Source organism: Rhinichthys klamathensis, unplaced genomic scaffold (genome assembly GCF_029890125.1).
Source record: "Rhinichthys klamathensis goyatoka isolate OS25496 unplaced genomic scaffold, OSU_Roscu_1.1 h1tg001175l_1, whole genome shotgun sequence".
Classification (NCBI taxonomy): Eukaryota; Metazoa; Chordata; class Actinopteri; order Cypriniformes; family Leuciscidae; genus Rhinichthys; species Rhinichthys klamathensis.
Genome location: NW_026607374.1, coordinates 152332 through 168224, shown reverse-complemented (window position 1 = coordinate 168224; position 15893 = coordinate 152332). Strand labels below are relative to the sequence as shown.

The window sequence follows — 15893 nt, the reverse complement described above, 5'->3', positions numbered from 1 at the left end:
CGGGGAAACTCCCGAGTCTCCCGATTGCCACTCCGCCCCTGCTAGGAAGTCTCACAATTATGGCAGAGAAAGAGCAGTCAAAATTCCCAGTACCATCTGTACCTCCATATACTGTCAGCGCAGGCAAACAAAGCAAAAAAAGGTGATGTCACTCCATGCACTGCCCTCCTCTCCGCTTGGCACTGGTAAACGCGTTCTCCAGCTGAGCGGTTGGCATCACGCGTTCATGTGTTTTGGGGGCGTGGCTTTGGAAGGAGCCCAGAAGGGAGGGGGTGTGAGTTTCTCTGTTGGATACTTTCAAAATCCAGCAGTTTTCTGCTAGTTTCTCAAACTTACCTACCCTGCCTTTAAACACTTAAACTACATGATATCATTACTGAGAAGTTACAACATTTTTATATTCAATAAATAGAAATATTTGTTGTGGATGCAATGCTTTTGAACACTTTTCCTCTGGGAAGCTGTGTTTTAATGTTTTAACTACAGAGATAATTGCTTATCATGATAATAGCAGATTGTCTGAGAAAATAGTTTCGTGCAAATAATGCACAACAAGGTCTATCTGTTTCCATAAAAATACTATTTGGCCAGTGGAAAAGATTGAGAAAAACTTTCTCTGAAATGTATTTTACTCTATTTGATTTATTTATTCAAAACAAGGCAATGATAGGCTACTAAATGATTTTTATTAATGTAATGTGACAGCACATCCATATTTCACATTTTCCAAATGTCTTGTACCATTAAACATGTTATCACGTGGATGAATATGCACATGCAAATGATATGTAGATGAGGATATGTTTAGTAAAACTAGATGTTGTAAGCTCCATATATGGTTATTTGGGGGAGGAAACGCATGTGTGCACAGTCTTCCACTGACTGGGATTTATAAAGTGAATTTTGCGCAGGTTCTGGCGTACGCACGGCTTTATAAGTCTGAATATTTTTTTGTCTACGCTATTTGTGGCATGTACACTTTTAGTAAGGATCCTACGCACAGTTTTATAAATGAGACCCCAGATCTGGCCCACATCTGGGGCCTCATTTATAACCGTTGCATACGCACAAAACAGGCCCTGAAAGAGGCGTACGCCACTTCCGACGCATAAGTTGTGGTTAATAAAAACAAACTTAACGGGAAATTTTGCGCACCTGCACGCAAACTTTGACCCATGCGTATGAACGTTTTGGAGACGGAGCAGTTTGGCGACACCGACGGTGATCTGGAGTTAAATGAATTTTTGGTCACTTTTAGACAGAAAAATTTAAAGAAAAGTACACATATACATCAAGATAATACAAATATCATTTCACTCACGTAGCCTATCATTTGAAGCAAACATTCCTCCCTTCTTAAATATCTGCGCTAGCGAGCGTGTTGGGCCGTTTAGTGAAGCTGACTGATCCTCCTGGGACCCAAGAATAGACTTTTGTCCACTGTAGTGGACATTATATTTTAGTGAATTTCTCTGACATCATACATGTCACATGACACAACCTGGGTGTCCTGTAAAGAGCACATTCAGGACTTTTCAGAGATACCAAATGTTTGGAGGTTTCACCATGAAAACAACTTCTCCTTGGTCTTTAAAAATGTCTGACATTAATTTAGTGATCAAATGTAGCATTCTTATGGAAATATGATAATATATTGTAATTATATTTAAATTGGACTACTTTTTCAAATTGTATTTCATAAAACAACATCTCAGGAAAATGTTAAGGGGTTTCAAATAAAAATATAGCTGCGAGCAGCGATTACGGGCCCAAGCCGGTGGCACCGCAACCCCGGTGCCTTTAGTTACCTAAAGGCACCGGGGTGGCGGTGCCGCCGGCTTTGGCCCTTCATCGCTGCTCGCAGCTATATTTATATATATATATATATATATATATAAAGCCGGTGGCACCGCCACCCTGGTGCCTTTAGGGTTATTGTGCACGACGTGACACAAAATATCTGCTCGCTATCTGCCGAACGGCTCTGGTAGTTCTGCTTCAACACTGATGATGTTGTAGAAATAGTGCGCTCTGGTTGGTCTGGATTATTCGGGATTTTTTATTTTATACAGAAATAAGTTATTTATAATTCAGATGAGAATAAAGTTAGTGTTGATTAAAATGAAGGAAAACAAATATATTTATCTGAAATATAGCACATTAGTTTTAAATTTATTTAGGTTCAATTACCAAACATACAATCTTAATTTAATTTAAAGCAAACAATACATTTAAAATATATGGCGTGTATGCACTTTTTTTTTTATAAAAAAAAAAAGATATATATCCAAAAAGACAAGGCCTTAAAGGGTTAAACTCTTGTCACTGTAACAGACACAATCTCTCTCTCTCTCACACACACACACACACACACACACACACACACACGTCAAGTCACTTACATTTTAGATGCAATATTGAATAAGCAGAAAAATCGGATTTTCTGCTCTGAAAATATAAATAAGCTTAAAAATTGAATAAGCACTTTGAATATTCTAAACAGAATAAGCACTGGTCGCTAATGTATAAGTACTAGTACTTAATGGAATAGATACTAGTATCTAAAAAATAAGTACTAGTAGCATGAAAATAGAGACTAGTAGGTTAAAATGATTAAATGTTAAAACGGCTTGCCATATTGGCTCAGAGAGAGAGAGAGAGAGAGAGAGAGAGAGAGAGAGAGAGAGAGAGAGAGAGAGAGAGAGAGAGAGAGAGAGAGAGAGAGAGAGAGAAAATTACCTTTTAGATACTAGTACCTATTAATAGATACTAGTATTTAGGCTCTAGATCCACTCCGAAAGTCACTTCGTGATCATTTAACCGCTTCATTTGAGAAAAACTATCATTATGACATAAACAAACAAACTCAAAATGTCTTCACGGCAACCCGTCAAAATAAAAGTTCGGTTTAACTTGACAGAAATATATTACCGGTGTACAGTAGAATTTAGATATGTCCCAATGTAATAATACTAACACTAATCCAAATAAATTATCATCAAAACTGAATTTAAGGAATAATCCATGTTTTAATTTTAACAGTAAAGCTCATTGTGCAGCACGTTATTTGACAAAAAGTTTATTTAATTTCATATGATTAAAATTGATGATAAATGATAAAATTTGTGTTTTATGTCTTCATTTTATTACCAGAAAAAACACAACACAGAATTAGTGTGACATTTTTTTTCATATATTTTTTTAAATGTTGTATACGTTTAATGATTCATAATACACTATTTCAATTAATTAGACATGCTTTTTGATTGCTAAAAAATTTACACCACGTATTCGTAATACACCTGCTCCGCAACACTAGCAGTTCCCCCAATCCCCCACCCCCCCCCCCCCCCCCCCCTGAAAAAAAATCCTAGGGGAAACACTGGGCATTCATAACGGTGCGCGTCCATGGCGACGAGCGAGCAGAGCTGAGCGAACGTTTAGTTAATTTATTCATTCGAGCGCTCTGCAAGCGCCACCATTATCAATGTGGACGTCCGTATTTAAAAGCTCTCGATCCTCAGTCACATACCAAATATGTATATAATTTTGAACACAAGAGGGCAGTATGGCCCTATGTATGAGTTGGTGTTTAAACTAAACTATCACTCAAAGAGCCCCTTCCCCCTTCCCCCTTCCCCCCACAGACACACACACACACACACAAACAGAATGGCAGGGGGACAAGAAATCCATTCAAACTACAATATCTGACTTTCTGTTGCTCTGAGCTAATGACTTTAAATTAGAAAGTCGATTGGCTTGATGAGAACAATATGTGTGGCAAGTTTTGTAACTGTAGGTAAAACGAGCAAAGTTATAACACACTTTATGTGTCCTTTTTTAGTCATAAAATTAATTTCCTCGCCACGGCCAAACCGTTCGAGATATCAAAAATCCCTCCGGAATTTAGCATCATCAATGTCTTGACGTCATGCTGACCGAGTTTGCTTGAAATCCGATCAATTCCCAAGGAGAATTAAATAGAATTTCAGGGGTATGCGTTTCCAAACAAACCATGATAGCCGGCTTCCTGTTGGGATGTCGTAAAACTTAGAGCACGAAAGTTGTTTAACCCAATGAGATCTATAAGTGTACAGAGTTTCATATTATTACATGCAAGTGTCTTTGATTTATGGACAAGTGTTCGAATCCCAGTCCAGGGGGCGCTGTCGGTCCGCCCTGCCACGCCCGGGTACCAGCTTCAGTCCGGCCCTGATGGCCACGGGTTCTGACCCGTGTGCAAAGTTTCAAGAGTTTTAGAGGATGTTAAGGGCCCCAAAAGCCCCCAAAACCTTGATCAACAATAATTAAAAGCTTTGTCACTCAAACAGACACATCCCCCTCCCCCCACAGACACAGAGGTATGCAGAGAGAGGGAGAGAGTGACAGAGATTACTCCAAAACATCCCATTCAAACCAAAATATCTGACTTCCTGTTGTTCGGAACCAAAATCTGTAAATTAGAAAGTTGTCCGGCTTGATCTGAACAATATGCCTACCGAGTTTTAAGATTGCAGGTAAAACTATGAAACTAACCCTCTCACTTTTGTCAAAAGGTGGCGCTACTGAGTCCCTGCACCACGCCCGTTCCTGAAACTTTGCACATGTCTACTGGCTAATATATGTGACATGTCTGTCGAGTTTCATGCAATTTCAAGCATGCTAAGAGTCTCAAAAGCCTCAAAAAAGAATTTTGAAGTTTGATGTGTTGCCACGGTAACAGTATCAAAGATATCAAGAATCCATTCACAGGTCTACATCTGGCGTATGTTTACATTATAGTAGTGAAGTTTGAAGCAAATCGGGTAAAAATAAGAGGGTGCTTTCAAAGCATTTTGAAAGTGACACACTTCCTGCTGCCAGTTGGTGGCGCTATAACTTTGACTCACAAAAGTCACATCCATGTGATCGGCCTCTTACAGCGAACACACTGCTGAAGTTTCATCAAGATCAGTTAATGTATGTAGAAGTTATAACACACTTCCTGTTTCACGTTTCTCGCCATAATTTCGTTTCCTCGCCACGGCCAAACCGTTCGAGATATCAAAAATCCCCTCACAATTTTTCATCCTCAATGTCTTGAGTTCATGCTGACCGAGTTTCGTGGCATTTCTTTGAATTCTCTAGGAGAAGTACTTTAAATTCCATTGCATGCGTTTTACAAACAACCCTAAATAGCCGACTTCCTGTTGGGCTGGGGTAAAAAGTAAGAGCATGAAGTATATATGAACCGATGAGATCTATATGTGTACCGAGTTTCATATTCTTACATACAAGCGTGTTTGATTTATGGACCAAGTTTTCGGAGCCCATTCCAGGGGGCGCTGTCGAGCCCCCCTGCCACGCCCGGGTACCATCTTCACCCCGACCCTGATGGCCGCGGGTTCTGACCCGTGTGCAAAGTTTCAAGAGTTTTCGTGCACGTTAAGAGCCCCAAAAGTGCCCGAATAGTCGTAAGAAAAATAAAAGAGGAGAAAAAAAAAAAAAATAATCCTAAGGAAAACAATAGGGCCTTCGCCTTTTCAAGGCTTGGGCCCTAAAAAATGCTTTCTGTTACAGAACAGGGCATTGATTTCAAACGTGTCCACTGTAGAGGACATCAGGACTAAAATCATGTTTATCAGGCATTCTGGGAGACACAACAAGTGAATATGGAGATAAATTATACATCAATATTCCTATGAAATATTAGATGATATTATTAAAATGTTGCCAATAATTACTCCAATTGTTACACTTCTTTTTTCATTAAATGTTGCTCCAAGAACACATTAATGTGCAAATTAGATACAGTGTATAGATACATTGCATTGAATGGGAATATTAATTTATGGCCATTTTACCCACATATTGCAAAAAGTAAAATGGTGTATCAATTCATTCCATTATTTCTTTCATAACATAGTTGAGAATAATCTTTATACAAATTTTGGTTGAAAAAATCCTGAAACCCCAAAATTTATTGGTGATTGAAAAAAAATCCCATTGTTTTTGCCTATACATATAATTTCATGTCATTTTATTTTTTAAACAACTTAGTCCTGGCGTCCACTACAGAGGACATAGCATAACGTATGAATAAAATATTATTTTATATATGTGTTTTTTTACCATTTGTTTATTGTGCTCTAAACAGTGTGATGACATGGAAAAAAAACTAAATTCAAAAAACTTTTTTTTCTGGGTCTCAGGAGGATGTATATCTGACTGCAGATGAGAAAATCTTAAATCTTCATTATGAGTCCTAATCATAAATACAGTGTATGTTCACAATAACAGTTTAAATTAATAAAAGAGTGATTTAAACAATGTTTTACATCTGATATACACATTTAGATCAAATATGCCATTCACATTAATGGAGTTAAGCACTTAAATTACATGAAATCATTACTGAGAAGTTACAACATTTTTTTATATTCTCTAATAAATAGAAGTATTTAGATGCAATGCTTTTGAACACTTTTCCTGTGGCAAGCTGTGTTTTGACGTTTTAACTACAGAGAGGATTGCTTATCATGATAATAGCAGATTGTCTGAGAAAATATTTTTGCTTTCGGGCGCACTTACACTTTTAGCAAGGATCCTACGCACAGTTTTATAAATGAGACCCCCGATGTGTGCCGGATCTGGGCCGACACTATGTTGCTGTCTGGGTGGTTATAAGAATAAAGCCCAAAAAATAACCATTAGAGGACATTGTGTATCAGCTCTTATTTGGTTATCACACAAAACTTCCCTGAAACATTCTGGTGATTGGGTCTCAAAGAATTTGGTATAGAATTTGGTGTTTGGTATAGTACTCTACTGAGCTGACCTGAGCTGGGTCTGTCCATTAAAGGAGACATCCAGAATGTGCATTGCTGAGAAGGCTCCAGGAATGGTCTTAAAAAAAAACTCCTCCAGGATAATGCTGTGAAGTTGTATATGTATGTATTAAAATAACATTGCTCCTCCATCCTGGGCTCTTCAGGTGATGCTGGAACAGATGCAAGGGCTGATGCATCTTGAACTCTCCGGCTGCAATGATTTTACAGAAGCCGGCCTGTGGTCCAGCTTGAATGCACGGCTTACCTCTCTCAGCGTAAGCGACTGCATCAACGTGGCAGACGACGCCATCGCCGCCATTTCTCAGCTCCTTCCCAACCTATCGGAGCTCAGCCTACAGGCCTATCATGTGACCGACACGGCCATGGCCTACTTCACCGCCAAGCAAGGCTACACCACCCACACACTGCGCCTGAACTCCTGCTGGGAGATCACCAACCATGGTGTAGTCAACATGGTGCACAGCCTGCCCAACCTCACCTCTCTCAGCCTGTCGGGCTGCTCGAAGATCACAGATGATGGCGTGGAGTTGGTTGCAGAGAATCTGAGGAAACTCCGAAGTCTGGATCTGTCCTGGTGCCCCCGCATTACTGACATGGCACTGGAGTATATCGCCTGTGACCTACACAAACTGGAGGAGCTGGTTCTGGACCGGTGAGTCTGCTGAGTTTGCATAATGGAACGGAAAGGAAATATTTCCTCCAAAGTAGTGATAGATCAATATAGGCTATTCATTAGCTGGTCTATTTTTTTTTTTTTTTTGAAACTGGATATAATTTTTTTAAATCAATCAATCAATATATAAATAAAAATATATTTAAAAAATAATCAATAATTGTTTAAATATATAACAATAATAAATATATATTTTCCGCGAAGCGGAGATTCGATCACATTCGATTCAATTCACATTCTATTCAAATTTGATTCAATTTACATTCATTTTGATTCATATTCGATTCAAATCACATTTGATTAACAATTAATTTGATTCACATTCGATTAATATTCGATTCACATTCGATTCGATTCATATTCTATTCGATTCTGTTGTACACTACCAAAATCACATTTGCAATCATGCTATGTGGGTAGGGTCGCTGTAATGTTCTATTGCATCGAATTTTTTTGCCAGCGTTATTAGGACTTTTTTGCATAACAAGAAGAATAAGCTACACCAATGACAAGACCATTTCAAATACTACAGATTTAAAATCCTTGTTCTATAACAATTTCAGTGGAGTGCTGTAATTCAGTGATGGTATCTTATAGCTAACAGCATGATATTTTGATACAAAAATAATGCAGGTTAAAGTATGAAATTCCCCAGGTAATATCATGATATTTTTTGTAAGTGAAACTTTATATCTACCTACACTGAATAATTAATCTGAAAAAAAAAAAAATCAAGTTCTTAATTAATTACAATTTACGAAAAAATATATTTTTTTGTATGCCAATTATTGTATGCCTAAAGATGTTAAAGACTTGAAGTAAAATAACACTCCTTCATATGACTATATTCAGATGCGTGCGGATCACAGATACAGGCCTGGGTTACTTATCTACCATGTCAACTCTGAGAAGTCTCTACCTGCGCTGGTGTTGTCAAGTAAGTGTCTGTACAGCTATCTCAGTCACCTAAATGGGATAATCTTACAATGATTAAAACAAAGTATGGGTAGTTGACATTAGTTGTCCATTAACTTTGCAATCACAACACATCGCTAAAACTGCATGAAATTTGATGTCAACTCCCCTTGTGTTCTTTTAGGTGCAAGACTTTGGGTTACAGCATCTATATGGCATGAGGAGTCTTCGTCTTCTCTCTCTAGCAGGTAAACCCACTCTTTCTCTGAAAGTACAGTGCTGATTCTGCAGGATGCACTGATAAAGTCCTGATGAAGCACAATAATGAAATGACACTATGTTTTGAAGTAGATAGTTTCTATGAATACCTGAGCTTAATCATGTTATGGAAAAAGCTCCATTAATCCCTCAATAACAGATAGTGCTGCCCGAGTACAAATATATTGCTTTGTAAAAGAAAGATAAATTTGACTTTTAGATGATGAATACATAATCACAATGTGATATACGAATTTTAAAGAACATTGTACATTTGCAGATCAGAAATATCTGCCTGTTTCAGCAACAGCTGCGCAGAATGACCAAACAAGTTTCTTTTGACTAGTCGATGTCATTTATTTAGCATGATAATTTTCGCTTTTAAACTAAGAACATTCAATTCCTGTGGATGAAAACACACTTCCTATCAAACTGATTATTTAAACTGCATTAATGTTGTTTAGAGACATTTGATGGAATGCAAATAGGAAAGAGCAATTTTAAAACAACACTATTTTTTATTTATTTTTTGTATTTTCTCAGCATTATTTCTTGCTAAATTTCTATATATAGGTTTAACGAAGCAAAATCACAATAGATCAGATTGGGAATCATCTGTGATGCAAATAGTGTTGTCACACAGCATTATAAACAGGAAGTGAGCTGTTAGCGTTTGCATTCAAGCGGCTCTCATTTACTCTGTCTCAGGGTGCCCTCTGCTGACCACCACTGGTCTATCAGGCCTGATCCAACTGCAGGAGCTAGAAGAGCTGGAACTGACCAACTGCCCTGGTGCCACAGCCGAACTCTTCAAATACTACTCCCAGCATCTGCCCCGCTGCATGGTCATCGAGTAGAGCAAAGAGTTTCATGGGCACCAGCACCCACCACATCACCAAAACCTCCTCCTACAGACTGATGATAAACCCAACTTCATCCTGGACCAACAGGGAGAATCAATGAGAGAAATTGAAAGGAAGTTTATTTTCTGGAGGGGTGAAAAGGGATCATTGACATGGAAGATAAAAAGGGAAATCTGAGAAAAGAGGTCGGAATGGGCCTGGAGTGGCGAGCGAGAGGGAAAATGTACAAAGCGCAGTGGCTAGATCTTTCATTAAATAACATGACACATAGGAATCAGCCCCCACACATTCATGAAACATGTTCCTCCACTGAACTGTGAGACTAGTTTCCATGTCTCATCCAAAACTGTTTATCTTGAAGTGACAAAGGTGTGCGCTGCCTGTTTGAGCCGTCTCTCATATCCAGGGAAAGATAGAGAGGAACCGAGACGTTTAAGGGAAAGAACGAGGTTAAAGAGCCACTGCAACAGGGTCTCTTCGCTTTTGTCCAACGGCACCTGGGTTTCTCGCTCCCCTCAGTGGTGCTGCCGCCGCTCCATGTCTGTGTCTTATCAAAGGAAAAAAAATTGAGAACTTTAGAGATGAACAGCTACGTAGAGTTTTACATCAACGCTACTTGCTTTTTGTCATGCGGTTCTCTTTTTGTCTTTTTTTGAAATATTATTTTTTTAAGTATTATTTTTGATGATAAGGATTACTGTGAAACATTTAGGGTATGAGTTTGAGGCTTGGGACACTTTGAAATAAGATGGAAATCCAGGTACGGTGAAGGTACAGTATTAAGAGGTACTGTCCTTTGAAAGGAACCAGCATAATCAGAAGTCAGGAGGTTATTATTTTCCCCAGCAGATTGCTCTTTTAAAGACATTTCCAGAAATTTTGAGTTGGGGAGCGGAGCGGATCGGATCGGAACTGCTCATACATTTTAATGTGGTTCAAAGGGACTGTGGTTTGTACAAAAGATAGCTTGGCTTTTTCATCTGCCTGTTTTGCTTTAATTCCATTTGATGTCAATTGATATTAGTGGCTTATGTGCAGGTTTCCATATTAATCCTTATTCAAATGAAGATGAGATCTTTGGGTGATCCCATAATGCAGCGAAGCCACGTGACGGCCTTTCACAGCCTGAAACTGCACGGCATTGCTTACTTGTCATCAGGCCAAACCATTACAGCATGGCAATTCTACCATAGTTTCTTACTGTACAGGGACTCTTTCAGCTCAAATGCTTTTAAATACATCTGATGAATACGGTTTACAGTGATTTGCATCAAATGCAGAGGCAGGCCAGTGTAATTAAAGTGATCACAAACATCCCACACAAGATTATTACATTAGTCTCTCTTCATCTAGCAGTTTTGCTTTCCATTTAAGCAATGCCCACATGTCTGCTTTTAGATCAGTAGCGCCTCTTTTATTTTCAGAGATGCGGGGTTCTTCGCCCTCACAATTCTGCTCATCTGTGGTGCCTACCTCATTGTAAAATTGGGGTACGTGGAATACAGTTCCGCAAGAGAATTTACAGAAACCAAACATTTGTTATTTTCCAACCCGCTCCATACCCCATACCGAACCCATTTGTCTTCTCAGGAGATTAATGTGCTGCTCAGATCATCTCAGATAGGTCTGCTGTGATGTTAAAACACTTAATGTTCACCTACTTTACCCAGTCTCAAATTTAAGACATGCAAACTGGTCAAAAAAAAAAAGGCACAATACACAAATTTTGGAGTCTTAGATTGGTGAATAATTTAATTAAAAGCAACGTGAAATGTTTACCTCTGAATATTATAATATATGTGGACAGTATAGTGCATACGATTTGCTACTTTTTTTCTTCAGGAAATTGTACAAAAATGTACTTTTAGATCAATTGACTTGCAATAATGCACTTAAATCAGGGATTTGGCTGGTTAGTGCCCCTGCTGGTAAATGCCTGAACCACATTATCTGGACTCAAAAAACAACTTATTCTGACTAAATAACTCACTTCCTAAAGACGGATTTCATAACAATGGCATTGAAGACCCATTTTGGGTTCCCCCAAAAAGCCTTGCAGTGAACAGTTTCTAAACCAGTTCTTAAAATTGGCCACCATTTTGCTAATAAAGAGCCTTTATTTATAAGAGTGAAACCATTGAGATGAATGAGAGTTGTAAAGGACAGCTAGCTTTCTCCAGCTATTATAGACCTCCTTGATTCAAACATGAAGCTATCTTACTGAGAACAAAACAGATGGATACTATGCCAAGTCCTAAATCATCTGGCTTTAAAGATAACAGATTATATCTATTTACATACATTTAAACATTAGCACTCAGCTCAGACAGTCGATCTCTCTTCGTGTATATAGTGACCTGTTAAATGGGGGGGGGGGGGGGGGGTCACAAATAATCAGCGCTAGCGGCTGCTGCTTATCCAGGCAAGACCCATTGAGACTTTTAATCTCACTACCTTGTGTGAATTTATCTTTTGAATCATTGAAGTTGTTACTTATTTATTTGCTTTTACTTAGTGGGTTAATTTATTGACACGAAGCACATATTTATTTATTTATTACATTTACGAGGATGGTACGAGGTTGTTTATTTATAAGTAGAACAGATTTTTTAAGGGGTAACTGAGAAGACAGGAACTAGTGTGGGAAATAGAGTTAAGTTTTTGTCAGATAAATTGGCCTTTTTTGCCATGGTTTCAACGGTTCAACTGCATCCTCTGAGGCTCTTGTTTTTGGCGGGAAAACTGTTGACACACAGCTGACAGAACTCACGGAAAGGCAATAACTGGTTGACAGAGGCATGGCTGACAGTGAGTTGACCTACCTTTTCTAACCCTCCTGCAACCCAATATTTTTTTCTTGGTGACTAATTTTGTTTTTGTTCTTAAAATGGATGTCAGTTGAGTTATAGTGAAATGGCATTGTCTCCAGGATTGGATGTTGAACATTCTGCACCAGTAATTCATATGAGCGCAATTTTTTTGCTGTGTTTGGTTGATTTGAGGTATCCTGATAACTGTTAGAAGACATATAGCAGTATTTACACTCACCGATTGTCTTTTAAAGAAAAGAACAGCGTTTATATATAGAGAATGTTTAAAGGAAATCCCATCAAAGCTCTTTTCATTCCGTATGTTTCCATTGATAACATAAACAGAACCATTTGAGATGAATGAAATAAAAATAGATTATTATTATTATATCTCTAAGGCATTGCATAGTATTTGAGGACAATTATATGAAACTGTCGGAGATATTGTATTAATCTTGTATAAATAATATTGTTTTCACTTCAAACCCAAGCCTTTTCCCTCTTTGTATGGAATCAGAGTTTATGTGTGTGGGATGGATTTTTTTTCACCTAATAGAACTCTAAATATAAATATTATAACTCATGCACTAACCCCACTGTAATCTGTAAATATATATCAATATGTTGAGGTCATCTGTCAGAAGGTTTCAACTGTTTTTGAGGCTGCCTGGCTCGTGCACGTAGCCTCGTGAGACCATCCTGATCTCGCGAGCTTTCAAGGTTTCACTCGCAGATCAGTCTGGATACTTTCCGTTAAAGAAAATTTGGGAGCAGTTCACCAAACGAACGTCCAATCAGCGTTGGCTTTGAGGCGGGTTGAGGTGTGACGCAACGAGAAGCGCGTCAGTTCAGTCTAAAGAACATGTCGGCTTCAGCGGATGAAACTAGCATCAGCGTGGCTATCGAGCAAGTTTTATCGGAATTACAGAGTATTTCTTCACTGAAAGAAGAGCAAAACACTGCTCTGGAGGCTTTTCTCAGAGGAAAAGATACGCTCTGTTAGTACGTCATATGCTTCGTTGATCTGATTGGTTGATTTGGCCCGTCTATCACCAACATAGGCCAATCAGCTAACCAGTATTTTCGCCCCTTACCAAAACTACTTCAACGGAAGGTTTCCAGATGGATATGCGGAGCAAATCCATCTGGCGGAGTCAGGTTATCGTGCACGTCTATACCCCTCTAAACAAAACGAGTCAGCAGAAAAACCTGGTCAAGGAAAGTGGCAAGATATGCAAAAAGTCTTTTAGTGATGAATCACATCAGCAATCGATAGTATAAGAGACTTAAGCTTGTTTCACTTTGTACATTGAGCTAATATCAAAGACATGTTAATACAGGCTAAATGCAAGAATATTAACAGATGTTTATTGTGTGTCTACATTGACACCGCGTGGGCAGCGCGCACACGCCTGCTGCCTTCCTCATATGATCGAGGCAGGGTTACTTTTCCAAGTCTATGAAATACTGGTACTACTGTGTAAATTTCGCTTACCTACAAGACAGTTCTGGCTGGCAGATATGGAGTGTTTCTGTCTGATTTACACTATAAATTTAAACCATTATCAAAGGCTCTCTAAAGGAGTTTTACTAGCTTACCACATCCAGAGTGTGTTGGCAGTTTCTGTTCACCCTCCAGCTAGCTTTTAACTCTAAATGTCTGGCGCTTTTAATTGTTAAGCGAATAGAATAAATCATCTGTTCATCTAACTCTTCCCAGCTAACATATGTCAGGATTGTTTCTTTTTATAAATTTGAGAACGACATGATTCAATAACAGAAAGCGACTCCTTTGTTTGCTCTTTTATGTACATGTACATGTAATACTAAAACAATATTAATAATGCTTTTGACATTCATACAGGGTCAGTAACGACTTTTATTCTGGTGCAAACATGGTTTGGGTGAATGTGGTTCAACAGCCTAATGAGCAATGTCCTCACACTGATTATTGAAAATGTTTCTTTTATTCATTTGGTATTTTATTTCACTGGTGTGATACGGGCATGTCACGGTTCTCGGTTATTTTGGGTACATTTATTTCTGTAAATACTGTTGTGGTGGTTAATTTAAAATGAAAGCGAAAAAAAGACAAAGTTTTATGAACTCCATCTCATGGCTGCAGTGCCTTGTCAGACAAGCGTTGTTGTTTTCAATTGATTGGTTCCAGTCTGCACCGTTTTAGTAAAAGTTGTACAAAATAAGCACCATATTTGCGTCATTAATTTTATTTGACGTTAAATTATAAAGGCATAGTTCACCCCAAACTTTCTTAAATGATCAAACTGTATTTGTTTCCGTGGAACAACATATAGGCTAAGGGTGAATCAATTACAGAATTATAATTTTTGTGTGAACTATCCCTTTAGCACATGCTTCAGCTGTGTATGCTGCTTTTAAATCTGCATGCACACACAAACACAATTACCTTGTCTATTCTTAGACATACCATCTGTATTAAGTGTTTTGACCCCAAGGACCACCATTTTTTTTTTTTTTTATGAATAAGGCTCTAAAAAGGAAGCAAAACTTAGTAATGGTTTGCAGGTCATCAAAAACCTGTCCCGCAGAGCTTGATAAAAGATGTTTGTGGCTCTGCTTTATAAGCATGTGTTATATAAGAGTCTTAAGTAAGCTATTTTGCCAAATTTAGCCTGATGTTAACACGCCTGAAGCAAGTCACAATGAAAACATCTTCACTTGGCACCCAGTGGATTTCACAAATAATAAAAACGCAAATAACCGAGAATGTCAGAAGAAGAAAATGGATCAAAGGTGAAGCAACTGTTGAGGTATGATTATGAGGTAAGATGCCCGTCTTACTGTCAGCCTTCAGTAAAGCATTTTTGCCATTCTAAAATGATGAGAGACTCCATTTCAAGTCTTTGTAAGTAGAACACAGGCAAACTAATTATGAGCACAGTATCGTTCAAAAGTTTGGGGTCAGTGAGATTTTTCTTTGAAAGAATGTTCCGCAAAGATTAATTAAATTAATCAAAAGTGACAGTAAAGACATGTATCCATCTTTCTTGAACCATTTTAAAGACCTTTAAAATATTTATTTAGACCTTTATTTTAAAGAACGTTTAAATACAGTATGTCATTTTGGTGATCAAAGATGAGTTTTAAGTTATACAATTATTGACTACAGGGGGACTTTAACTTTCTTTTTTAACTTCATTAAGCAGCACCACCATTTTCAACTGATGATAAACGAATAAATGTTTCTTAAGTACTAAATCATCATATTAGAAAGATTTATAAAATATCGTGTGACACTAAAAACTAGTGTAATGAGTAATGATGCCGAATATTCAGCTTTACCATTACAGAATAAAGTATATTAAAAAAGTCATTTTAAATTTTAATAATATTTCACCATATTACAGTTTTTGATGGTATTTTGCCTTGCTGAGCATAACTTCTTATCAAAAACATAAAAAATCATACTGACCCCAAAATGTATAACAGTAGCGTATAATATTATGGCAATCTCCGGTGAAACCAATAGCATTGTCCATGGCTCCACATAAATATTGAA

At 37.9% G+C, this 15893-nt stretch overlaps 1 protein-coding gene across 1 annotated transcript in view; it reads left to right on the top strand.

Moving 5' to 3' along the window:
- The window catches only part of fbxl16 (F-box and leucine-rich repeat protein 16), a 31444-nt gene extending 21749 nt beyond the window's left edge, over positions 1–9695 (top strand). Inside the window, exons 3-6 of the mRNA XM_056244949.1 lie at positions 6977–7485; positions 8359–8443; positions 8606–8669; positions 9388–9695. Coding sequence (XP_056100924.1) covers positions 6977–7485; positions 8359–8443; positions 8606–8669; positions 9388–9536 — 807 coding nt within the window. The 3' untranslated portion in view covers positions 9537–9695. The remainder of the gene's footprint in view (positions 1–6976; positions 7486–8358; positions 8444–8605; positions 8670–9387) is intronic.
- Positions 9696–15893: the final 6198 nt, after the last annotated feature.